At 43.2% G+C, this 24430-nt stretch overlaps 1 protein-coding gene and 1 long non-coding RNA gene across 2 annotated transcripts; one reads left to right on the top strand and one right to left on the bottom strand.

The window, feature by feature from the left end:
• Window positions 1–6329: 6329 nt before the first annotated feature.
• Window positions 6330–10253, bottom strand: LOC106582895 (protein snail homolog Sna-like). The gene is made up of 3 exons (XM_014166486.2): window positions 9715–10253; window positions 8622–9134; window positions 6330–7845 (listed from the first exon to the last, which is right to left on the bottom strand). The coding sequence occupies exons 1-3, from the start codon at window positions 9788–9790 to the stop codon at window positions 7658–7660; spliced, it is 777 nt and encodes a 258-aa protein (XP_014021961.1). The 5' UTR covers window positions 9791–10253; the 3' UTR covers window positions 6330–7657.
• Window positions 10254–17138: 6885 nt separating this feature from the next.
• On the top strand, window positions 17139–19235 carry LOC106582894 (uncharacterized). Its single transcript, XR_001323400.2, has 3 exons — window positions 17139–17305; window positions 18342–18499; window positions 18646–19235. It is a non-coding gene; the product is annotated as an uncharacterized lncRNA (long non-coding RNA).
• Window positions 19236–24430: the final 5195 nt, after the last annotated feature.

Here is a 24430-nt window from a genome sequence, read left to right as displayed (position 1 = left end):
CAACCACTGGGGAGCCAGGCCCAGTCAATCAGAAGGAGTTTTTCCCCACAAAAGGGCTTTATTACAGACAGGAATACTCCTCAGCTGCCCCCTCCCCCACCCCCCCTCAGACGATCCCACAGGTGTAGAAGCCGGATGAGGAAGTCCTGGACTGGCGTGGTCTGCGGTTGTGAGGCCGGTTGGATGTACAGACAAATTCTCTAAAACGACGTTGGAGGTAGCTTATGGTAGAGAAATTAACATTAATTTATCTGGCAACAGCTCTGGTGGACATTCCTGCAGTCAGCATGCCAATTGCACACTTCCTCAGAACTTGAGACATCTGTGGCGTTGTGTTGTATGACAAAACTGCACAGGTGGCCTTTTATTGTTCCCAGTACAAGGTGCACCTGTGCAATGGTCTTGTTATTTAATCAGCTGCTTGGCAAAGAAGAAATGCTCACTAACAGGGAGGTAAACATATTTTTGCATTACATTTTGGAAAAATATGCTTCATGTGCATATGGAACATTTCTGTGATTTTTTTTTCAGCTCATGAAACATGGGACCAACACTACATGTTTATATTTTTGTTCAGTGTACTGACCCTTTATTCACTAACTCTTTTGACTCATCACATATGCTGCTGATACTGTTTACTACCTGTCACTTTATTCCTAGTTACAGTACATGTACACTGAACAAAAATGAATCTTTGAAATTGTTGCATGTTGCGTTTATACACTGCTCAAAAAAATAAAGGGAACACTAAAATAACACATCCTAGATCTGAATGAATGAAATAATCTTATTAAATACTTTTTTCTTTACATAGTTGAATGTGCTGACAACAAAATCACACAAAAATAATCAATGGAAATCCAATTTATCAACCCATGGAGGTCTGGATTTGGAGTCACACTCAAAACTAAAGTGGAAAACCACACTACAGGCTGATCTAACTTTGATGTAATGTCCTTAAAACAAGTCAAAACGAGGCTCAGTAGTGTGTGTGGCCTCCACGTGCCTGTATGACCTCCCTACAACGCCTGGGCATGCTCCTGATGAGGTGGCGGATGGTCTCCTGAGGGATCTCCTCCCAGACCTGGACTAAAGCATCTGCCAACTCCTGGACAGTCTGTGGTGCAACGTGGCGTTGGTGGATGGAGCGAGACATGATGTCCCAGATGTGCTCAATTGGATTCAGGTCTGGGGAACGGGTGGGCCAGTCCATAGCATCAATGCCTTCCTCTTGCAGGAACTGCTGACACACTCCAGCCACATGAGGTCTAGCATTGTCTTGCATTAGGAGGAACCCAGGGCCAACCGCACCAGCATATGGTCTCACAAGGGGTCTGAGGATCTCATCTCGGTACCTAATGGCAGTCAGGCTACCTCTGGCGAGCACATGGAGGGCTGTGCGGCCCCCCAAAGAAATGCCACCCCACACCATGACTGACCCACCACCAAACCGGTCATGCTGGAGGATGTTGCAGGCAGCAGAACATTCTCCACGGCGTGTCCAGACTGTCACGTCTGTCACATGTGCTCAGTGTGAACCTGCTTTCATCTGTGAAGAGCACAGGGCGCCAGTGGCGAATTTGCCAATTTTGGTGTTCTCTGGCAAATGCCAAACGTCCTGCACGGTGTTGGGATGTAAGCACAACCCCCACCTGTGGACATCGGGCCCTCATACCACCCTCATGGAGTCTGTTTCTGACCGTTTGAGCAGACACATGCATATTTGTAGCCTGCTGGAGGTCATTTTGCAGGGCTCTGACAGTGCTCCTCCTGCTCCTCCTTGCACAAAGGCAGAGGTAGCGGTCCTGCTGCTGGGTTGTTGCCCTCCCACGGCCTCCTCCACGTCTCCTGATGTACGTGCCTGTCTCCTGGTAGTGCCTCCATGATCTGGACACTACGCTGACAGACACAGCAAACCTTCTTGCCACAGCTCGCATTGATGTGCCATCCTGGATGAGCTGCACTACCTGAGCCACTTGTGTGGGTTGTAGACTCCGTCTCATGCTACCACTAGAGTGAAAGCACCGCCAGCATTCGAAAGTGACCAAAACATTAGCCAGGAAGCATAGGAACTGAGAAGTGGTCTGTGGTTACCACCTGCAGAACCACTCCTTTATTGGGGGTGTCTTGCTAATTGCCTATAATTTCCACCTGTTGTCTATTCCATTTGCACAACAGCATGTGACATTTATTGTCAATCAGTGTTGCTTCCTAAGTGGACAGTTTGATTTCACAGAAGTGTGATTGACTTGGAGTTACATTGTGTTGTTTAAGTGTTCCCTTTATTTTTTGGAGCAGTATATTTTTGTTCAGTGTACATATATACCTCAATTACATTGTACCCCTGCACACCGACTCGGTACTGGCACCCCTTGTATATAGTCAAGTTATCGTTACTCATTGTGTATCTACTATTACTTCTATTATTATGTGTTTTACTTTTCTATTATTTCTGTATTTTCTTTCTATCTGCATTTTTGGGAAGTGCTTGGTTTGAGTAAGCATTTCATTGTTAGTCCACACCTGTTTACGAATCATGTGACAAATAACATTTGATTTCATACTGTCGGTGTAGTAGATGTGAAACTCGCTTGTAGCATGTTGGCTGGAGTACATCAGTGGCATCACGCTGAGATCTAATGCCAACTGTTGATCAAGGAGTTGATCAAGGACCGAATCATCTCTTCAAATCAAAAATCAAATCAAATCTTGCTCTGTTACCTAAGGCTTTGAGTTACAAGTGTTGCTATATAGTGTTACTCGTTTGATCCCTGTTCGGGGCAGAACCAGATGCACTCTGTTACATCTGCACTGTTCAGAGCATTTAGCCCTTTCTATGACTATGCAGTCAGGATTTCATCATTCTTGATTCTTCATAGAGAGTACAGTCAGAGTATCCTGACCCCTTAGTGAAATCTGACATGAGATGGGTTGTCAATTTCCCCGGTCAAACCAAGCATTTTTCCTGTAACTAAAATCTTAATTTAAAGCTCAAATGGGGGAGAAGCAAACAGTCAGCGGATGTTACCTTTTTTCTACAGTAGTTCTTTTTTGTCCACTTTTCTCGACGTCCTTTCTCCTTTCAATCCCCAAAATCACTTTCTCTCTCACCCGTGGATCACATGTTTCTTTGGTTGCCTTCCACTGAAATTCGGGAAAAACGTATAATTTTGGGAACTGAATAAAGTGACTATTGATAAGGGATAATAGGTCCATTTATTGCAAAAGTTAAGGTTTAAGTCTTTGGACATGGAAAAGGGGGGGAAATTAAAAATGATTTTTTTTTTTTACAGGTTCAAGTGAGGCTGAACAGGCAATGAAAACTTCCCTTTTGGATATAATTCAATAATTGTTCGGCAATATTAGTTATGTACACAAACTCTCTCACCCTCAATCTTTCTCCCTTCTCCCTCTCCCTGAGTGTGTTTGGAGAAGAGGATGGTAAAGGAATTGATGGAGTTAGGTCAAGATGCTCACTGAAGATCCCTTGTTTCCTGTCCTGGCCTAAAAGGCTGGGTTTATTTTTCCCAGAGTGGGACGGGACAACCCTCCACCCCAATCTCACAAGCATCAGTGTGAGGCAATGCCCAGGAGGGAGAGAAAGAGAGAGGGAGAGGGCTTAGGCGCCATCCGTCCTTCCACCTCTCCCCCTTTCCTTGCTTCTCACTGGCACAGAGTCCACAGCAACACATGTCTCTGATCAAGTGCAGCCTGCGTCATCAGTTAGTAAACTCCAGACTCCAGGAAAACAGAGAGCACATTCATCCACGGCGACCCTGTGACTGAGTGTGTGATTCATTACTCTTTAATATGCACCCCCCCCCAACCACTCAACCACCTCTCCAATCCTGGCCTCCGGCAGACTCAAAACCCTGATGAAATCCATCATTAGGCATACTTGTGGTGTTACTGTTGTTGGGTTCTTTATTTACCAGATGCAGTGGTTGTCCTTGGCCTATTTACAGACAGAGGAGACTTAACAGGCTAGATTTTCACATCTGGGTGAGTTCGTTGGTCTGAGCTTCCTCTCCACAGGCAACAGGCAGAGAGGAGACTATTATGAAGACTTTATATAGGATACGAGGGTGGGGGAGTATACACGGGATGAGAGGTGCTTAAAGAGCTACTCAGGAGGAGATTATAACTTTATTGCAAGTAAAACACACCCTAGTTAATTTTATAAAGACAATCAACAGAAAATATTTCAATTATACTTTACATTTCTCCTGAGAACTGCTACTTTTAGTCCGTTCCCTCTGCTGTTGAGTTTCTATTTCTCGGCACGGCACCACATTGAAAAAACAGCGTAACGGCCCCCTGAAATCAGCGTACTTCACTGCTGTGTAGGAAAACATGCAGAGAAGATAACCACAGACGGGGACCGGCGCCTGAAGGAAAGCCCCGTAGGATTCCACAAGTCTAGAACTTAGCAGCACACAGTGTAAAACGGCGGGTTGGCAGCGGGGTGGCCGGGGAGCGCTACCCCCAGGCCCTCTGTATCATCGGTGCAGGATGAGTCGTGTTTATGGGAGGCTGACAGCTCCTTCCTGTATCCCAGGCCCTGAGCCCACTGTAAGCCCTGGCTGCTGCTGCACTGAAGGCCGCTCTCTCTCTCCCCCTGACTGGGACTGGGCCTGGGAGCGGGCGTGGGTGGGGCAGTGGAGAACAGTGGGGGGATGGGATATGGTGCAGTGGCAGTAAGCAGTGAGGGTTAGCACTTGAGCTCCTCGGCTCCTAGCCTGTCTTTTTTGGGTGAAGTAGGCCAATGTAAACTCCCATTTCCTGCCGGCCTGTCTCTGAGGGGGAGAGCTGAGCCTCCTATGAAGAGAGAGAGAGAGAGCTGCTTCTCTGCAGGGACACTTCACGCTCAACACATATACGTACATAAATAGATATACAGCCAGAGGCAGGGAGAGAGAGAGAAGAATACACAAACCCTGTGGGGCTCTGGAATGTTAAACACTTAATGGCATAAATAGCAGCCCCTTTGGTAAATTACAGTGAGTGTTCTGGCACTGGGAAGCCTGCAGCAGGAAAAAGTTCTCACATTTCAGAACCAGGCGTTCTAATCTCCCAACGGAGTGAGTGGGGGAGCATGTACTGTTTTAATTTCCCCCAAAAAGATGAATATATACAGTAACTTGGAGTGTGGTGAGGGTTATGATATGTTGGGGGTTCAACTGGTGGCTGGCTTTCAAAATGGTAGGCCTACTATATAAGCTTTGTGGCAAGAAGGAAGTTACACTACAGAGACATTATTCATACAGCAGAATGAGTGATTCCAATGTAGCATGAATACGTTAACTAGAGAGCATAATCTGACTAAAACCGTTACTCACTTCAACTTGCAATGCTGTGTGATTGTATTAGCCGAGCCGACACCCTCGCCTGAGGACACGCTAACAATTTACATCATAAAACCACTTTGAATTCATTCCAAGCAGCTGGAACTTAATAGGCCTGCTGTATAAGAACATCCAGGTCAAAGACTGAACTATTAATCCACCTCCCAGACCTCTCACTCCATATCGGACTCTTTGTTAGCACACAGCAGTATGACCAAATGTCTAGAGCTCGCCACATAAGTCTTATCTCCTGCTCAGTGAATATTTCCCTGACCGAGAAGAACATTTGGAGTTTAAGAACCGTGTGGCTAGAAGCTCCAGCAGACAGAGAGGCTGAGTGGAACAGCTTACCTCACCCTCGGCAACAGCCCACGCACCCCCGCTGCTCTATGACCAGACCTGGGCTAGGTTTCCCAAAAGCATCATAGCACTAAGATCTTAATTCCATTAAATCTAAATGGACGAAAGATGATCTTTGTGCTACGATGTTTTTGGGAAACCCACCCCCTGATCACTCAGAGAACCATGGGAACTTAGACTCTCCTGGCTAAACAGACTCTGACTCACTGTCTGGGCTACATAGTAGGAGCTTCAACTCCCTCAACTAAGGAAATACAGACCTGGAACAAGTTTAAATAAGATGAATGATGGCCAACAAATCTACTCTCTCTTTCACACTTTCACACGCACACACACACTGTTTGCACAGTGGCTGCAGGAGGCGGTGGCAGGTGGAGAGATGGAGACATTGAGCCGGTGTATGCAGTAGTCCTTGTCCATCACTCAGTGTGTTCACCTGCACACCTGCCTCCGACTAAACGTCACAATGGGCAATTCAAACTGCTCATTCACTCCCAACAGGCTACATTTACAGTTGTTGAAAGATAGCCCGATTCTAATTAACAGTCTCTAACCAAACATGCATATATGGTTGTTGTATAAGTAGTGCTAGACTCTCGTTCAAAAAAAAAGGTAAAACAATACTTTTTATAAACATAAATTATTTTATTGAATGCAAATCCATCAGCTATGAAATAATTGAAATAGAAGTGAAAAACACAAACACAGTAAAAATAAGACTACATACAATCTGGACACTGCACTGCAAACCATAAAAGGTTTAGGAAATGTAAAATTCACCTATGTACAGCCAGGGCTGTGAAACCGTGCCTCTATGATGTAAACATTTCAGACATGTCATTTGGTCCCCTCCTTCCCCACAGTTCTGACTGTTTGATGCATAATAGTAATACTACCAGCGGAGACAAGAAGGCACATCTTTGGTTTAGAAATAATACATTTCATAAAACAAGTTTATATCTTACAAAAAAATGGCATGGGAAAGACTGTTCTCGCTATCATTGTAGAGAACAATGGCAATAATTAACACTGTGGTAACCTGGAGTGCATGGCTTAGATTATCATTCAGGAATTAAAACGACATTGAAAGCTGAGAGCTTCCATAAGGAATAACAACAGAAACAAATGGCTTTATCCTGTCTTTGAAACACATCAGATTACATCTGGGCTTGATGTAGTCAAAGTAAAAGCTTAAGACGCACCCACTGGAGACATGCATACAAAGGGACCAACGGACCCCATCCTCTTTGTGATGATGACATACTTCCTCTTTCTGGGGGAGGTGGAAGTCACCTGTTATCAGCCCAGTGAAGGTCAGGGCCATAGCACCTGTTAGCACCTTGTCTATCTACACCACTCTACCAGGGACAGCTGTGTGTGTGTGTGTGTGTGTGTGTGTGTGTGTGTGTGTGTGTGTGTGTGTGTGTGTGTGTGTGTGTGTGTGTGTGTGTGTGTGTGTGTGTGTGTGTGTGTGCGCCATGCTGAGAGATGTATCTCACACACGCACCCCTACCTCTCTCAGCAGCTGTGTCTAGGCCACGATGATCCTGAGCTTGCCTGGCCAGGACAAAGGCCGGGATAGACAAAAACAATGGCACCACTAACCCTCATGAATCCACTACTGTATATGAGGAAAAAACTAAGTTGGGACTGGGAGAATGGCAGGAGTACAGAGTTACTTACAGTCCAAAAATATCTACCAGACTTGAAATGGGAGGAGTTTGAAAAATGCTCTTCTTCTTTAAATGAGATTGAAACGGAGACGGCTGTGGAAGTTCCATCCAAAGAGATACGAGTCAGGGTCAACTTCCTCTCCTACTAGTTAACGGTGAGTTCATGGTCTCTGTTGGCAGATTGGTTCAGGCTCCTCTGGTCTTGCTGGTGATATGAGTCTCTAGACTCCCCTACTGCCCTGAGGTCTCTGTGGGGATAACTCCATGGCCCCTTCCTGCTCACGCTGTGGAGGAGGTGGAGCAGCTGACCGCGCTGTGTTTCTGGAGGAGGGACATGCGGCTGAAGGTACGGGAACACACGCCACACTGGTACTTCTTCACCTCAGCGTGGGTCTGCAGGTGCGCCCGCAGGTTGGAGCGGTCGGCGAAGGCACGGTTACAGTGTTGGCAGGAGAACGGCCGCTCACCTGAGAAGGAGGAGATGGTTGGAGGAGCATTGGATAGAGATACATGTCACTAACTGTGTGATGTTTCAGGGCGGCAGGTAGCCTAGTGGTTAGAGCGTTGGGCCAGTAACCAAAAGGTTGCTGGATTGAATCCCCGAGATGACAAGGTAAAAATCTGTGGTTCTGCCCCTGATCAAGACAGTTAACCCACTGCTCCCCGGTAGGCCGTCATGGGAAATCAAGAATTTGTTCTTAACTGACTTGCCTAGTTAAATAAAGGAACACATTTAAAAATTGTAAGCCTGTCTATGAGACGGGTTCTGTGAACCTTCGCTTTGATTAGCAATACACACAACTACATCAATTTGGCTGTCTCTGAGCTCAGCAGAGGGGTTCATTAACACCTCTGTGAATACAGCTCATTTAAAGGGTAATATGAATCTGGTGTCAGGATCAGGACCACACTTGAATCAACATGATTAAATCAGTGCCAAAATTAGATTACTACTTTCAAGTTGCTGCTGGTGGTTAAGTGGGCAGTTTGAAAGCTGAAAGATTCCTTATGTTCTTTGTCCCCTTCATCACAATGTTATCATGCATTCTGTTGTCTCACAGAGTAGCCAATGATAAGATACTTCTCAGGGAGTCATTGTTACAGTGTGGTAGAACACAATGAGTGATCAATACAAAGCCCTTTGGGCTTGTTGGTCAAACTGCAAGTGTTGATCTAATTAACGGAATAATTGCCCCTGCCTTCTACCAAAGTAATACCCAATGGAGAGTGTAGGACTTCTTACCTGTGTGTGTGCGAATGTGGCCGCGCAGCAGCCAGGGCCTGGAGAAGGCTTTTCCGCATGTGGGGCAGACACAGGGTAGTGTGTGCGAGCGGATATGCATCTTCAGAGCCCCCAGGCTGGTGTACTCTTTAGGGCAGTGCTTGCAGAAGAAGGCTGGCCTTGCTGCAGTGACTGGGGCCACTCTCTCGTCCTCGGTCAGGGCCCCATGGCTCTTGATGCCTGTGCGTTTGGGGCGCTGGGGGGGGTGATAGGTGTCTGTGGGCTCGGGGCTGGGTGGGTCAGAGGTGCGCCCCTCATCCTCCTCCCCACTGCTACTGGCACTGCTGCTGAGGCTGGATGGGGAGCTGAGGTCCAGGGGACCGGGGGTGGGAGAGGCATCAGTGGGGGATGTGGGGACGTAGAGGGCTGGAAGGAAGCTCACGTCCCATACCAGTCCTGTTGTGTAACAGGTGGCAGCTGAGTTATTGTCCCCTGCTGGAAGCTCAGCTAGTGGGTACCTCTCAAGTGAGGTGGCTGAGGGATTAGGGAGAGGGTTAGGTTATAGAGATACATTTACAGCACAGCTGACAGATACTGAGATGTTTTCATCATGGACATATAATTCATGTAACTGGAACACAACACAATGAATAGATAACATGAAGTTTGGATAGGTCATATATTTTCAACTTGTAAAGCAACAACTGCCTGTCAGGTTTCTCTGTGATATCTTTATAAAATTCCAGAGCATTTTACACCAGAAACATTAGAGATTCAGCCAGGCAGAGATTTCATGGGCCATTTCCTCCCACGTATTCACATGGGGTAGAAAAAATGTATTGTAGCTCTGTGCAGTTTAGGGGGAACTGCCTATTTTTATAACGATCCTTAGCCTACTTGGAAAAATAGAATATGATTTGTAAAGGTTGCCAACGTGGAGACAGTTTACTTTGGGCAACACAAGTAAAAGTGGATCAAGTAAAACATATCCCCAGAGGTTTATTGTAAGGAAGAATAATAGAGAAAACAGGTGGCTACCTATTCTGTAATGTTTTATGTATTTGTGTAATACATTCTACTTCATACAATTAAAAAATAACGTAAAGCTACTCACCATTTTGACACTCCAGTTCACTATAGTTGGGTTTTTTATTGGCGAAATACTTTTTGACCAAGAAAGACCGAGGCATTTTTCCACTTTGCGAAATATGTTCGTAAAATATCCACCAGTCACAGGTTCAAACTTTGCAAATAGACAGACGTCTACGACTTAGACAAACATGAGAATAGCGGTATATGAAGAATAATATATCGTTGAAACTTATAGTCTACCCGTTTGTCTCAACCTGCTCAACTGTGGACCACTGTGTGACTGTCTAAATAACGGACTGTCTCCAAAATGCTGCTCTCTCCTCTGCTGAAATACTCTGACGCCCTGAGGGCACACCCCACCTCCGTATGAGCGCAGGATGAGACCACTCGCTTACCCATTCCTAAACAAAAACATGTCCCCCAAAGCGTTCACCCGGCCTTTTGATCGCATTGACCTGCAGATAACACACATCATGCAATAGTATTGGCTATTCCAATTATGCAAATGTAACACTTGCGGGCAATAGCGCGCTTCTAAAACTCGTGCATTAACACGTTGCCCTATTTGCTCCCGAATGGCGCAGTGGTGTAAGGCACTGCATCTCAGTGCTAGAGGCGTCCATACAGACCCTGGTTCGATCCCGTGCTATATCACACCCGGCCGTGATCGTTCTTAACTGACTTGCCTAGTTAAATAAAGGTTAAAAAAACATTTGGAAAAATTTGACCTTGTATGGAGAGTATTGCGCAACCTTGTCAGATCACTATACAGACAAGCATTATTGTCTTAATCGACTTCAAGACAATAATGCTTGTTCTTTAAGACGTCAGTATGTCTAAAACAAAAGAATGATGGTTTGGTGTGTGCCGATTCTATCAATGCTAGCCTACATAGGCGCTATAGGCCAGGCCACAAAGGGTGTGACTGGCCTTTCTAATGGTTTTGTTCAGCATGTTCAACATGCAACATTTGGATAACAGACCCCTTATTCAGATAAGAAAATTGTTTTAGTATTGTGTGAATACTAACACTTGGCAAGCACGCATTATGTCAAGAAAATATACCTGATTTACCGGTACCAGTGCCTCATTTGCTGCTGGTAGTTTCATGACGCCACCTTTTGGGTGGAAATGGTATCTGAATCAAGTTCAATATCAGCAGGTTTCAGATCGACAAGTTCACACAAGATGTCCTACATCTGCATTAAGCTTGCAGGTGTTTCAAAATACAAGTGTTTCAGCCTAGCTCAGTGCTTTCTGTTGTGGTGGGGCAGCCAGTGTAAGTTACTGAGTGTAAGGGCTGGTAATGTTCTCTAGTTGCACCATGATTGGCTCAGTGCTCTGTCACTCATGGGGACACTACATCACTGCAAAATCTACAGGGAGAGCTCGAAAATGTAAGCCCCTTGGGTGCTGCCATAGACTTACATTAGAAGTGCCCATCCAAGAAGGCACAAGGTCATTGGCCACAGATAAAAGGATGTCAAATCACATTATCTAACGTAGCTTTGATTGGACGGATCATGACAACATCATACTTTCAAAATCGAAGCTAGCAAGCTAGAATGCAGTCATCATCATGAATCAAGTCGACAATCTACTGGCAAATCCTTTTCAATCCTTGTCATATGCCTAGTCAAAAAGGTTAAATAAAATAAATAAATATAACTAAATATGAAAATAAATTATAGATAAAACGTATCGGTGCTCATCGGCAATTGGATATTGCCGATGACACAACAAGTTGGAAATCGCAAATTTAACAATGAGTGGTTTGGAAGGAATCAGTGGCAAACTGCAAGCTTTGTAAAACAATCACTAGCCTGCAATTCAGTGGAGAGGGTGTGTGGTCCAAGACAGTGTTTAAGGTTCTCTTTTCCAAGCTTAAAAGGATTAATAATAACTCGAAACACACCATGGGCCAGAAAAGGTTCAATACATTGACCATGCTGCCAATTCTGCCACGTTCAAAACAACTGGAAATTCAGAACTGTGAAATCTCAGACTTCAGTGAGTTCAAGACAACTGGGAACTCTGGAAAAAAAACGAGCTCCGAATGGGAAAATAAGTTTTGAACGGCCATCCAACTCGAAATTCAAAGTCGGGGACTCGGGCCTCTTTCTAGAGCTCCGACCTGAAGATCCCTGACGTCATGTTTCGACCTTGTTTTTTTTCAGAGTTCCCAGTTGTCTTGAAAGCACCATAAATCCAGAGAATGCCAGACTTCGATGACAAATTTTAATGACAAAATGTGTCCACAAGAAGGACCGCCGCGCCATCTTCCTGTTCTGGTGAGCACAGCACAACAAGGTGAGTCCAAAAACGTCTTGTATGCTGCTGCATAAATGATGTAATATGCCAGGGAGATATGTATACTGTAGCTAAGAAAGTAATACTAAGTGTTTGTTGTGTAGTAAGATGTTAGTAGCCCATGTGCCTCAACCCTAACAATTTGGTGACTTTTCCTCTCATAACTTAGCCTACTGTTCTGACTTGGTGGTGCACATGTAGCCTATAGCTTGTTTTAGAGAAATGTAATTGTCAAATATTAGAAGAGCTTTCATTGTCTGCTTATATGCCCCTTTTATTTATCCTACGGTTCTGACCTGGTGTACAGGGAGAATACTGTAAGAACGGCCCATGTTCTGAATTCTGTCGCTGTATATTTCAAAAGTGCTGAACAAATAGTTATATTGACTACGTCCATCCTAGCTCACTCATGAATGTCTTAATCGAAATTATGGATTGCCTCTTATCTGCTTGTCATCCCCTTATGCTATAGTTTGTACATCTCAATTGTCATTAGAAACCATATTTGTTTAAGCAAGTCAGCCATTTCAGCTATGTTTTTTAAAGGGCAGTAAAGGAGGCTGAATTAACTGTTTCGCTGCCAGACAAGGCTCCGCTGATAGCCAGGTGTAGCAGTGGTAAGGATTCACTCCATGGTGCTGAAAAGAAAGCTCTGCTGTTGAGACAGCTTTATGTAGGCCCTAACAGTTGGTGGGCACCGTTTGTCACCGCTATAGTGCAATTAACATAATGTTTAGTGTTGTGTTGTGGCTTTGCTGGCATGCATCAAAAAATGTGTTTGTCGTTTTGCCCCACCAAGATTTACATGCTATAATCGCCACTGGTTATTTGCTTTTGACGTAGCCTATTCTGTATGGAACCAATGGATGAGAGAGGGAGAATGTCTCATAGGCCTGTAGTAGACCTATGCTATGTGTTTTAGTACATAAATGTTAAATAAACCAGGACAAAGTAATGGATTGGGGGGGAGTAAAATGAAACAAAGCCAGAACCCATATGACCATTTCTTGTGGCTCAGATCAGGGACAAAATGTTGTGTTGTGTACAGATGATCTTAGTTTGAGGTTAGGGTTAGGCATAAGGTTAGCAGTGAGATTAAGGTTAGGGTTAGGTTTGAAATCAGATTTTAAGAATTGAAATTGTAGAAATAGGGGGGCTTTTGCCATAATTATGACTTTGTGGCTGTGGTTTAAAATACTTAAGTAAAAAATACGTTAAAGTACTATTTAAGTAGTTTTTGGGGTTCTGTACTTTACTTTACAATTTTTTTTACTTCATTACATTCCTAAAGAAAATAATTTACTTTTTACTCCATACATTTTCCCTGACACCAAAAATTACTCATTACATTTTGAACGCTAAGCAAGACAGGAAAAGGGTCCAATGGACTCACTAAACACACATGCTTCGTTTGTAAATTATGTCTGAGTGTTGGAATGTACCCTGGCTTTCCGTAAGTAAATAAAACATACAAGAAAATGGTGCTGTCTTTGAAATTATTTGTACTTTTACTTTAAACTTTTGATACTTAAGTATATTTTAGCAATTACATTTACTTTTGACACTGAAGTATATTTAAAACCAAATACATTTAGACATTTACTCAAGCAATATTTTACTGGGTGACTCACTTTTACATTTTCTATTAAGGTATCTTTACTTTTACCCAAGTTTGACAATTGGGTACTTTTTCCACCACTGGTGGTAAGTAGTGTCGACCCCTTCCACCGCAGATGCGGAATTTCAAAAGATACAATATCCCTAACAGAAGTATTTTGATGGGGATTTTATTCATATTATTTATTTATTATGCCTTAAGCGGAGCTTGGGGGGAGGGGACCTCAAATGGATATTTTTTATTATTATTTTGACCAACTCACGAGGCCCCTTAATGATGTGATGATGTAAGACCTGAGGCAATTGCCTCTTCTGCTGCCAGTGTGTGTGTGTGTGTGTGTGTGTGTGTGTGTGTGTGTGTGTGTGTGTGTGTGTGTGTGTGTGTGTGTGTGTGGAGTGTAGAGGCAAATGTACCCCCCCCCCCAGCATCTGCTGCATCAGATGACCTGACCTCCACAATTACCGACCTCATTCCAGGTGAAGCTGGTTGAGAGAATGCCAAGAGTGTGCAAAGCTGTCATCAAGGCAAACGGTGGCTACTTTGAAGAATCTCAAATATAAAATATATTTGTTTAACACTTTTTTGGTTACTACATGATTCCATATGTGTTATTTCATAGTTTTGATGTCTTCACTATTATTCTACAATGTAGAAAATAGTTTAAAAATGAAAGACAAACCCTTGAATGAGTAGGTGTGTCCAAACTTTTGACTGGTACTGTATGTTTCAGTAAGATTGGATTTTTAGCATTTCTGGCAATGGCTATCAACTGTACTGCAGGGATGGAACGTTAAGTCGCAGAAAATTGAGGTTGTGGTGGCAGCTGCAGAGAGGTATTTGGGTGTGCGAGACTTGACGTCAGAAGAGTTGCAGGGTGTGTTAAGTGGTGGTGTCCCATCCTTTCAGGTTGTTGGCCTGAGGTAGGACTAAATAATGGAGTGGGGTGGTGTAACTTGTAGTGTTAAATGGTAGGGTATTTGTTTATTTATAATTGTTTTCAAGTAAAGTATAAGGGAGTTATACTCCAGTCTAGTAATGCAACATTTATTGGATGCCAACCGCCGTTAAACCCCATCGAATAATTAAGATGGGCGGGGGAAGAGGTGGTGCTACGGTTACTGCGATATCACGATCAGCTGTTTTTGTTACATTTCTAAAGAAACAGTTGCAAAGACCAGTCAAGGTATCAAGAACCAATGCAGATCTTTTGAAAAAAAATTGTGCAGGGTTGCAGTTCTAGACCGATGCCTCGTCAAAGGAAAATGCATTGATCAAGGAATCGGTTATAAAACCTCATTCAAACGACATTTTGGGGTTAACATAAAATGAATGTCCTACCCAAACAGAAATATTCTCCGAATAAAGGTAAACTACGTTTTATTTGCCTCTAGTCTATTTCTATTTAGCTTTAACCTGTCGTATTTGATTCTGCATGTATCCAAATCGGTCCCTTATCAATACAGCTTGCATAATTTGTTTACAGGTCTGCTGCAAACTGTTTGTTTTGTATTTTGTATTGTCCTTATAAATAGCTTATAGAGCCCAGCCCTAACATTCATTCACAAGACGGATCTTTAAAAAAAAATCCCGTATTTTTTTATAGCTGACCTACTGCTGGCTGTCATTACAGACGCCTTCATTTCATATCAGACTGTGTTTGTCACCTTCACCACACCAGTGCGCTTTCATATCCAGTTATTCATTTCAAATGTATTTCTCTGTTGATATAAGGCTAACGTTCAGGTTTTATTTTGTAGTCATCGTGAAATTGTCTCGATCAGTCTTGCAGTGGTACCCCAACCTTGTTCTCTGCTCAAGCTGTTTAGGTTTTGAATAGTGACGCCAGTTGCTTACACATGCGACGCTTTCGGGGATGTTGTTTTGTTTTTGGAAGCCACTCCCATAAGACCACATCTTTGCTCAGCTGAGTAGCTGGCATCATCAAGTTCATAGGTAGAATGCATGAACATCACATGGGTCGTTCCATTTAATTTCAGCAAGCCATGACACCCACCATCTCAGATTGTTCTGAAATAGTTTTTGTAGTTAGAAACATAAGATAAGCATTCCAGCAACATTTTTTTGTTGAAAGACAATTTGAACTCTAAGAAATTAAGCTAATTGATTGAACCCAAATTGGTAATTTCAATGTATAGGATTCATATAATATTCAATAAATATAGTACTCAACATCCGATTTGTACCAAATATCTTAAATGATTAAGAAGTGAGGAATCCAAAGAAATGGTCAAAGACCACTTGCATTCCCCCCATAAATGTGAAAGTACCAGGTTCTGGCCAGTAGATGCCGCTGTTCCTGTTTCTGCCACATACCTTTATAAATTCTGCTGGTCTCTTGTGTTTATCAAATGGATCATAATATTTACTTTGCAACTTTGGGTAGAAAGCCAATAGCTTTTGCTCATGATGAAAATCAATTGTGTTCTTAATCTCACATGTCTAGTAGTCTGAATATTGGCGTTGATCTCAGGCCCTTATGAACAAGTCTTTATTTTTATGAACGAGTCTTATAAATTGATATATTATTTCTACAGCTTATTAGCATACACCTAATGTTCCACCTGTTGATGATGCTTATTATGCATTAAGGTTGAACCAAAAGATTACATGTAACAAGTATGAAACAGGAAACAATTAAATGAGAAATTGAATTAATCAATAATGTATGTTGATGCTAATATTATGTACAATATTCAATTGTTTCCATATGATAATAGCCTAATATTTAATATGCCATAAACTATTTTTTTTTGTGTCACTCAATTCATTCTATTAAACTTAATCATTATGACACACCCCACACTATTGTCATTGGTTTCATTAATTGGACTGTTTTCCTACATAACTTGGTTCAAGTATTCATGACATTACTCTGAAGTAGGCACAGTGATGCCGAAACGTTGGTGATTTACCCAATAAATTACTGGGAGTTTATATATGGAGTGTGCGACTCTTTATTTTTATAGCATGTCCTCCATGAAATAAATGACATTTTTCTTTCTCTTAGCAACCAAATGCTTCAACCCAGTATCTGAGTCAGAGGAGGGAGGAGCTATAGGAGGATGGGCTCATTGTAATGGGTTTAACTCCGTTCCATGAATTCCATTCCAGCCATTACAATGAGCTTGTCCTCCTATAGCTCCTCCCACCAGCCTCTGATGTGAGTCCTGAGCCTAAATTTAGCAGTGGTCAATCACAAGTTGGTTACTAGAGCTTTGAGGGCTTACCTCAGTTGACCATGGGTGACACATTGACTAAAGGCTAAAATGGAAACTTTCCGAAAGAGCATAACCAAAACACGGGTAGTTGGTTTGGCAGCAACTCAATGCCACTTACCTGATGTGAAGAAAATCTTGCTTGTGTCAACCACAAATTGCCACACAGTTGCTTTTTATCCCACCTTCACTCTAAGGTCACCTTCACTATAAGGCCAGGGTCTAAAATCCCCCCCCCTCATTCCAGGTCTCCATGGCATTTGAGAAATGACTTAACAATGACAACAATAGCAAGTGAACTATCTATGTGGCATAATGATTTTAGCTGAGGATTATCCAGAGGTGATCATGTGGATGGACAGGACATCATGGTCCAGCTAACTTCATTCATGTCTGTCTGTAGGGGAAGGGTGATGCTGGTTCATGACATCCTGAAGAATATGAGGAAGGTGATTAATTTCCAGGAAACAGCACCCTCTGGAATCCAGCTAGCTAACTAGTACTCCGGTAACGTTACACAGGCGGGAGGCATGGGCGACACCGGCAGCTAGCAAGCTAGGACACCGGTAGACAGTGTCCTTTGACCCTGCCTGCCGAGCACTGCTTTCCAGCGGTTCTGTTAACGTTACGGCGAGGGCAGGTGTTCGGCAGGCGAGGGTGAAGGATACTGTGTGCTAGCTAGCTAGTACGCCGGTAACGTTACACAGGAGGGAGGCATGGGCGACACCACTAGCTAGCTAGAACATCAGTAGACAGTGTCCTTCACCCATGCCTACCGAGCACTGCTATCCTGCAGTTCTGTTAACGTTAAAGGTGAGGGCAGGTGCTCGGCAGGCGGGGCCAAAGGACACTGTGTACTAGCTAGCTAGGACTCCGGTACACAGGCGGGAGGCAGGAGCGACACCGGTAGCTAGCTACCTAGGACAACAGTAGACAAGTGTCCTTCGCACCCGCCTGCCGAGCACTGCTTTCCCGCAGTTCTGTTAACGTTACGGCGAGGGCGTCTGTTTATTAATTACATCACTTCCTCACAGCTTTGATAAAAAGAGGGGTGGGGTGGGAGCATTCCTGCAGATGTAGGAATGCCCACATGCAGAAACGCTCCGATTTGCTGGCCACAATCACACACTATTGTCTGTTGGGCTGCTCTGATCTCAGCCCTGGACATTTTGGAGGACTTCCAACTCGTTGGGAATAGCACAACGTATAGCACCAACCATTGATTGCTGAGGGACTGCGTCTCAAGCTCTGAAGTGAGACCCATGTACAGTATGTAGTTTACAGCATACAGGAAAGGTTCCCCTAATAAAAGTGGGTAACACTTTATTTGGATAGTCCATCTATATATGCTCTACAAACTATTAGTAACATTTCAACTAACTATCTACTAACCCTAACCTTAACCTTTATCCTAACCTTAAACTTAACCCTTACCCCAACCTTAACCCTTATTCTAACCCTAATCGTAATCTTGCTTATCAACAGATAGTTTGTTGATGGTATGACCATCTGTAGAGCATCTACAGATGGACTGTCTGGACCATTCACATTCAGTCACTGAAAGCGGCGCTGGCTATGGCCAGTGGGCTAGGATATCCTGCGTATACCCCATCAGTCTCCGAGCTCATCTCCAAGACCCAGAGGTAAACTTTAACAAGGGTGCATTCACTTCCTCACTATGTTCTAAGTAGATTAGCCATGCAATTTAAGTCCTTGTGAAATGCAATGTCATGAATATCTGTGAACAATTGATGTGTATGTCTTGTATCTGTGTCTCTGTTAAAACAAGCCACAGGCTGCAGTGCTCCGTCAGTTGATCAGTGACTCGCAGGTGCCTCCTCCAAGACACTACTCTACTGTCTATCCCTGCAGAGTGGAGCTGTGGCTGCCAGGTGGTGGTCGTGGGTCTCGATGACCTCATCGTGTTTGTCACCAGGTGCTGTGATAATAGAGCCTACCTGAAGGAGATAACAGTAACTGTCTACACGTTTACATTAGCATGATACATATGGGGTGGGAATAGCTTAAGACAAGTCTTACACTTGTTCTTTTCTGATGTTTCAGATCACTGAACAGGCCCTTTGGAAGTAGAATTTGAACCCCTTCAGACATTCTTATGAGCGGTGGGGAAAGTACCCAATTTTCATACTTAAGTAAAAGTGAAAGTCACCCAGTAAAAAACGACTTCATTAAAAGTCTAAAAGTATTTGGTTTGAAATGTACTTAAGTATCAAAAGTAAAGGTATAAATCATTAAACATTTCTTACATTAAGCAAACCAGACGACACAATATATATATATAATTTAAGGATAGCCAGGGGCACAGTTCAACACTCAGACATAATGTGTTTAGTGAGTCTGCCAGATCAGAGGCAGTAGGGATGACCAGTGATGTTCTCTTGATAAGTGCGTGAATTAGACCATTTTCCTTTCCTGCTAAGCATTCAAAATGTAACGGGTACTTTTGGGTCAGAGAAAATGTAAGGAGTAAAAAGTTTCTTTAGGAATGTAGTGGAGTAAAAGTTGTCAAAAATATAAATATACTGCTCAAAAAAATAAAGGGAACAGTTAAACAACACATCCTAGATCTGAATGAAAGAAATAATCTTATTAAATACTTTTTTCTTTACATAGTTGAATGTGCTGACAACAAAATCACACAAAAATAATCAATGGAAATCCAATTTATCAACCCATGGAGGTCTGGATTTGGAGTCACACTCAAAATTAAAGTGGAAAACCACACTACAGGCTGATCTAACTTTGATGTAATGTCCTTAAAACAAGTCAAAATGAGGCTCAGTAGTGTGTGTGGCCTCCACGTGCCTGTATGACCTCCCTACAACGCCTGGGCATGCTCCTGATGAGGTGGCGGATGGTCTCCTGAGGGATCTCCTCCCAGACCTGGACTAAAGCATCCGCCAACTCCTGGACAGTCTGTGGTGCAACGTGGCGTTGGTGGATGGAGCGAGACATGATGTCCCAGATGTGCTCAATTGGATTCAGGTCTGGGGAACGGGTGGGCCAGTCCATAGCATCAATGCCTTCCTCTTGCAGGAACTGCTGACACACTCCTGCCACATGAGGTCTAGCATTGTCTTGCATTAGGAGGAACCCAGGGCCAACCGCACCAGCGTATGGTCTCACAAGGGGTCTAAGGATCTCATCTCGGTACCTAATGGCAGTCAGGCTACCTCTGGCGAGCACATGGAAGGTTGTGCGGCCCCCCAAAGAAATACCACCCCACACCATGACTCTGTCACGTCTGTCACGTACTCAGTGTGAACCTGCTTTCATCTGTGAAGAGCACAGGGCACCAGTGGCGAATTTGCCAATCTTGGTGTTCTCTGGCAAATGCCAAACGTCCTGCACGGTGTTGGGCTGTAAGCACAACCCCCACCTGTGGACGTTGGGCCCTCACCACCCTCATGGAGTCTGTTTCTGACCGTTTGAGCAGACACATGCACATTTGTGGCCTGCTGGAGGTCATTTTGCAGGGCTCTGGCAGTGCTTCTTCTGCTCCTCCTTGCACAAAGGCGGAGGTAGCGGTCCTGCTGCTGGGTTGTTGCCCTCCTACGGCCTCCTCCACGTCTGTCTCCTGGTAGTGCCTCCATGATCTGGACACTACGCTGACAGACACAGCAAACCTTCTTGCCACAGCTCGCATTGATGTGCCATCCTGGATGAGCTGCACTACCTGAGCCACTTGTGTGGGTTGTAGACTCCGTCTCATGCTACCACTAGAGTGAAAGCACCGCCAGCATTCAAAAGTGACCAAAACATCAGCCAGGAAGCATAGGAACTGAGAAGTGGTCTGTGGTCCCCACCTGCAGAACCACTCCTTTATTGGGGGTGTCTTGCTAATTGCCTATAATTTCCACCTGTTGTCTATTCCATTTGCACAACAGCATGTGAAATTTATTGTCAATCAGTGTTGCTTCCTAAGTGGACAGTTTGATTTCACTGAAGTGTGATTGACTTGGAGTTACATTGTGTTGTTTAAGTGTTCCCTTTATTTTTTTGAGCAGTGTATTAAGTAAAGTACAGATACCCCAAAAAACGACTTAAGTCGTATTTTAAAGTATTTTTACTTAAGTACTTTACACCACTGAATGAAGCTCAGGGACTTTGCTTTGCAGAGGAACAAGGTAGAGCCAGGCAAGCGACCTCTCATTTATTATGCCCATAACTGTGATACTGTCTCTAGGTAAATGTGGATCCTATGTGGCCCTGGGATCTTCTAATGGAGAGCACAGCCTCAGTGGTATCACCCAGGTCTGACAAAGTGTTTTTAAACCCATACCATCTTTAATTTTCATGCCTATTGTTGTCTAGAAGTTAAGTTCCTTGTAATTTCATTACCTTTCATTATGTGTTTTTTTGTGTCATGTCTTGACTAATGTTTTATCATCCACAAAAATCGTAATCATAGCATATCTCTAGGACGACTCCATCCCCAGCATCAGCCGAGCAGCCTAATGCTGGACTGTTCTGCTATTTTTCTTTATCTGCACCTCATTGTAGGTGGGAAATCAGCTTTAAAATGGCTTGAAACCTCAACTCACTTTTTCTTATTCCTATCTTCCAAACTGGCTCCCCTCAGCTGAGTTCATGGAGGATGTGAAGGTGTTGCATCTGAAAGGACACCCTGTCCACAGGGTGGAGCTGCTGTCCCAGGTGCAGGATGCCCAGAGGACCAACAACATCATTAGAGGCATTGTTGACCCTCATGCTGTGGATGGCTCTGCCTAGCGTTCTGAAAATATGGCTCTATTTCAATGTGAACATAAGAAGATTAAGTCATATCTGACTTGTATGGTTATTAAATAATGTATTAAAATTGTATATTAGAATTGTAGATTTTCCTAGTGTGATGATAGTGTACACCAAACATTAAGGCAGATCTAATGGAAAGGTGGTAGACATGAATGTCATCTCAGATCATGTGTGTGAAGATGTGAGTAGCCTATACCCATTAGCCTAGGTCACAATAGTATTGGTTGTCCAATAGGGGACACTACTAGCTTTTACAGAACTAGATAGTTTGGCCTAATGTTCGCTACAGGTTGGAGGCAAATACATTATCTCGCAATCTCTTTACAAATCTGACATTTGTTGTCACTGCTGTTTAGTCTGGGTAAAGATAAGACATAGCCACCAGCTATATCTCCAGGAATGCACTGCACTTCGCATGTTTCAAAGTTGAATATCAGGGACTCAGCGTGGGATGTGTTGAAATGGCAAATAAAGGCATGGGTCTCTGTTTCCATTGTTGCTTTTAGCTCTTTAGCTTGTTTATCAGCAGCCCCTACTCACAACTTCCTACAACACATACTCTCCTCGAGTAGTGCATGTGCCAAAGGGCTAAAGCCATTGCCAAAGGGCTAAAGCCATAGAAAACTGACATAGGAAAGTTCAAGTCCCTATACACATCCAGTGCCACTATAATAAGACAAAACAGTATCCTAAAGGTTTGAGAACAATTTTATAGCACTTTTTGTTATTATTGAGAACCATACAAACATTTAAAACCATAATGATGACAGATGACTACCAAAGATGGCCAAGAACAGGGCCCATATCCACAAAGCGTCTAAGAGTAGGAGTACTGACCTAGGATCTGTCCATACAAGCTTATTCATTATGCTCTAAAAATCAAAACTGATGCTAGATCAGCACTCCTACTCAGAGACGCTTTGTGGATACTTCACGTGAGAAATGATAGCGTACATATTCCTGGGTAATGGACAATGTCACTGCTCAAGTGGCTAGCCAGGTTATGAACAGGAAATGGCAGATATGGGATCCATTTTCTAGAGATTGACCACATTTTTATCTGTTTGACAGGGGTGGATATTTTTTTGTCAAACTTTCTTTATTGCGACAAATGAATGTGTTTTTCTAATAAATGATGATTCCCGAATACTTTTGAAGGTAGCCTATGTGGGGCACATGATCGTGATGTAATCAGCCTACATTTAATTCTTAATGCCTTTAGCTTGCTAAATCAATTCTTTCAATAAAAAAGTATGCCTCTTTGCAGGACAAGGATTGTCCTGACTTTCTAAAATCCCTGAATTACTTTGCCTTGCTTTTCTGGTTGACTGACACGTTTCACCATCCAATTATTTCAGACCTACAGCAGTGAAAGTTTCACCATGGCATGGACCATGGCAGACAGCTCTCATACACTAGATGTAACATAGTAAACTTAAATCCGGGACACTCAAATAGTATGTTATGTTACATTTGGTATGGTTACATAACACAGAAGCTTACTTTAGGATGGGGTGTTTGGTCGGGGTGGGTGTATGGAGGGTGGATGGGTGTGCGTCTAGCAGCGTGTTCTAACTTAAGATAATAGCGGGCGATATTGTCACGTCCTGACCATAGAAAGCTGTTATTTTCTATGGTAGAGTAGGTCAGGGTGTGACGGGGGTTTTCTAGTTTAGTTTTTCTATGTTGTCATGTTCTAGTTTTGTATTTCTATGTTGGGTTTTGTTTTGGATGATCGCCAATTAGAAGCAGCTGGTCATCGTTGTCTCTAATTGGAGATCATACTTAAGTAGGTGTTTTTCCCACCTGGGTTTGTGGGAGATTGTCTTTGAGTTAGTGTATGTTTCACTGCTGCGTCACAGTTTTTTGTTATTCCGTTTATTTTGTATGTATTGCATAGTTTCACAGTAAAAGAAATGTGGAACGATAATCACGCTGCACTTTGGTCCGCTTCTTCCTACGACAACCGTGACAGATATTGCCACTCCTATTTGATATCTCTTCAAATTTAAGCCTACTAGAATGTGTGTGCCCTCAGTCCTGGAGGGAAGCAAAAGTCATTCGGCTTCCAAATAATAGTAAAGCCCCCTTTACTGGCTCAAATACTCCATAGCTATATTTGTGTAATTTATTACTCTTGTGTTACTATTTAATTTTGTGTTATTATATTTTAACTGTGCATTGTTGGGAAGGGCTCGTAAGCAAGCATTTCACGGTAAAGTCTACACCCGTTGTATTCGGCGCATGTGACAAATACAATTCATTTTATTTGATTTTGATCTGTCTGGAACCAAAATCACATAGCAACTGGCAACAATGTCTAACAATTATATTGTATTACACTGTCCACAGAAGACAGGCTAATGTAAACCAATATCGAGTCGCCTACAGTGGTTGCATACGAAATTACTCCATTTAAATTGAGTCAATTACAGCCTGTTAACAACCCGTAGTAAAAAAAAAATAGACCAGATACAATGCTATTTTACAGTAAACAAATTGACAACAGACTTTCAGCACGCTTATAGGGAAGGACATTCAACAAGCACAGCACTTACACAAATGACTGATGATTGGCTGAGAGGAATTGATGATAAGATTGTGGGAGCTGTTTTTTTAGACTTCAGTGCTGGTTTTGACATTATCAATCATAGTCTGCTGCTGGAAAAACGTATGCGTTATGACTTTACACCCCCTGCTATATTGTGGATAATGACTTACCTGTCGGGCAGAACACAGAGGGTGTTCTTTAATGGAAGCTTCTCCAACATAATCCAGGTAGAATCAGGAATTCCCCA

This window comes from Salmo salar, chromosome ssa22 (assembly GCF_905237065.1).
Source record: "Salmo salar chromosome ssa22, Ssal_v3.1, whole genome shotgun sequence".
In the NCBI taxonomy this organism is placed as follows: Eukaryota; Metazoa; Chordata; class Actinopteri; order Salmoniformes; family Salmonidae; genus Salmo; species Salmo salar.
Note: the sequence above shows the minus strand (reverse complement) of the source record. Positions and strands in the feature narration are given on the sequence as shown.

Excerpts from the sequence above, each read along its gene's own strand:
- LOC106582895 (XM_014166486.2), bottom strand. The coding sequence starts at position 9,790 with ATGCCTCGGTCTTTCTTGGTCAAAAAGTATTTCGCCAATAAAAAACCC. Across the intron at positions 9,135-9,714 it reads TGAACTGGAGTGTCAAAATG|CCACCTCACTTGAGAGGTAC; the intron begins GTGAGTAGCTTT and ends CTAATCCCTCAG. Across the intron at positions 7,846-8,621 it reads CCACATTCGCACACACACAG|GTGAGCGGCCGTTCTCCTGC; the intron begins GTAAGAAGTCCT and ends CCTCCTTCTCAG.